The 2,331-nt window shown below is 46.9% G+C and overlaps 1 protein-coding gene across 1 annotated transcript in view; it reads left to right on the forward strand.

Annotated features, from left to right (window-relative positions):
- Nucleotides 1–1,309: 1,309 nt before the first annotated feature.
- Nucleotides 1,310–2,331, forward strand: part of LOC108790844 (cytochrome P450 26B1) — a 48,890-nt gene continuing 47,868 nt past the window's right edge. The window contains exon 1 of the mRNA XM_018561198.1: nucleotides 1,310–1,350. Within this exon, the coding sequence (XP_018416700.1) occupies nucleotides 1,310–1,350 (41 nt within the window). The remainder of the gene's footprint in view (nucleotides 1,351–2,331) is intronic.

The raw sequence follows: 2,331 nt of genomic DNA on the forward strand, positions 1-2,331 counted from the left end.
CCTGGGCTCAGTATACCGCGAGCTACAACTCGCGGTATACTGAGACGCCGGAGCGGATCCCGACGTAGATGGCGGGATCCACCCAGCTGCGTGAGTGACAGCTGGCTCTGCCTATCTAGAGGCAGAGCCAGCTGTACCCGCCCCCTCCCCCGTCCGTTCCGCCAGTCAGCGCTGGCTGATCGGAGCGGGGAGAGGGGAATCCAGCCCCTCCCCCTGTCACGGCAGAGAGCCGTGACAGGATCGAGAGGTGAGCGAACGCCGGTATGTGTTCGCTCACCTCCCGATCTACTGAGCCGACCCGTGACAGTCTCATTGTCACAGGTCGGCTAGAACTATGAGGTGAGTGGAAATCATTTATCTCATAGTTCTCCTTTAACATCATCGTGCACCATTTTTTAGGTGCAGCACAGTATTTATGCATCTGTGCAATCCAAAATGCTTTTAGGCTGGGTTCACACCTAGGCGTATTGAATATGCTCGTTTATCGCGCGTTTCGTGCCGAGCGGTTTTTTTACCATGAATTGCGACAAACGTGCATTTCCGAGGGCTACCTGGCTGTATCCCAATGGATACGTGTGGCAAATACGCCCCAAAGAAGCCCCTGTACTTCTTTGGGTGTAGGGCGTTTTGTAGCGCGTTCATACGGCCTGTAATACGCCCAGGTGGGAACCATACCCATAGGAAATAATGGGATTTCGGTGTTTGAGCGTTTTGCAGAGCGTAGGAATGCGCTACAAAACGCCCAGTCAACTTTAAGAAAACCCCCCACTATAGATTTGTTATGTGTTCCCATTCACACAGCATACCTGAAAGTTAATGAACAAAATATATTTATGTATATATATATATATCTCTTATATTTTAGATGTCTCTTTGGTGAAGTCCTATGTGTAGATTCCGGTCCAGTCTGAGCAGTTTGAAAGTGAAAGTCCAGGGACAGACTGAGCTTTCTTTCCTTAACATGCGATGCCTCTATCTCTTTAACCCTTTGTTAGGACAGTGTTTAAATCCAGGTTAAAATTGATATTGAGACATCCAGAGCAGTACAGACAGGGTTAATTATTAGGGATGCACCTATACCGATGCTTGTACTCTCTCAAATGTTCCAATGCTTATCTCCGGTACCAGTGCCGCAAAGGAACATGGAGCTGGCTTTCCGGCCAATCAGGAAGCCTGGGCGGTGGGTAATAACTCCCCGCCCGGCTTCCTGATTGGCCGGGAAGCCGGCTCCATGTTGTTTAACCGGCTTGATGCTGATTGACTGGAAAGTCGGCTTTCCAGCCAATTAGCATCAAGCCGGCCAAACAGCATGGAGTTGGCTTCCTGGGCAATCAACGAGCCAGGCGTCAGGTAATGTATAGGAAATTATGGACACCGGCACTCCAAAGTAGAATCACGTCTTTTATTGACGTGTCATGCAACAATACACTTCTTGCAACGTTTCGGGGTCACACAGGATCCCCTTCATCAGGCAGAACAAGTCGTCAGGTAATGACACGCCGCCCAGCTTCCTGATTGACCAGGAAGCCGGCTCTATGCTAGCAGAAGTACTGGTGTCGGTATTCGGCATCGGCAAAGATAAATATTGTTACTCGCACTCAAGACCGAAAAACTGGGATGGATGCATGCCTATTAATTATTATTATTATTACAGATATTTATATAATGCCAGCAATTTACGCAGCGCTTTACATACTGCACATTGTTGGACTATAAATAACTCTCCACCCCACCTCCTTAACATTACATGGGGGGCTAGGTAGTATTTACAATCAAGTAAAAAGCACTTAAAACCACAAACAGCATTTTTTAAATATTTGTCTTTAATTTATTTAACTTTCAGTTATGCTATGTGAATGTAACAAATATAAAATGGGTGTAATCCCAATTTGGCTGCAAAAGCAACTCTTAAACTCAATAGAATAGTTGTATTTAAAAACTCTTACTGCGACTTACTGTAGATCATAGCTGGTGGGAGGAGCCAGCAGGGGGCTGTACATAGCTTCACAGCACCCCGCCTCAGTTCTTCTTTCAAGAGCCCTCAGTCCTGATGCAAGCAGTGGGCTGGCTCTTGGGAGGAGTTATGCAAATATCAGAATGCCTTGATGGGTGGGCTCAGCCTGGAGGAGTGGGTGTTCCTAGGCAGGTTGTATTTGCAGACCACCCTAGGTAATGTCCACATGCCATGCTGAGCCTCTGTGATTGACAGAACAGAAATCCAATGAATGAGGTCTCTGTGATTATTGAGGAATATAAATATTTGTGCCCAGAGTTCAGCTTTAATTTCACCTGCTGATCCCCCCCCCCCCCCAACTTTATTTTATAAAAAAA

The sequence above is a fragment of the Nanorana parkeri genome, unplaced genomic scaffold, assembly GCF_000935625.1.
Source record: "Nanorana parkeri isolate BGI_ZX_2015 unplaced genomic scaffold, ASM93562v1 scaffold507, whole genome shotgun sequence".
Taxonomy (NCBI): Eukaryota; Metazoa; Chordata; class Amphibia; order Anura; family Dicroglossidae; genus Nanorana; species Nanorana parkeri.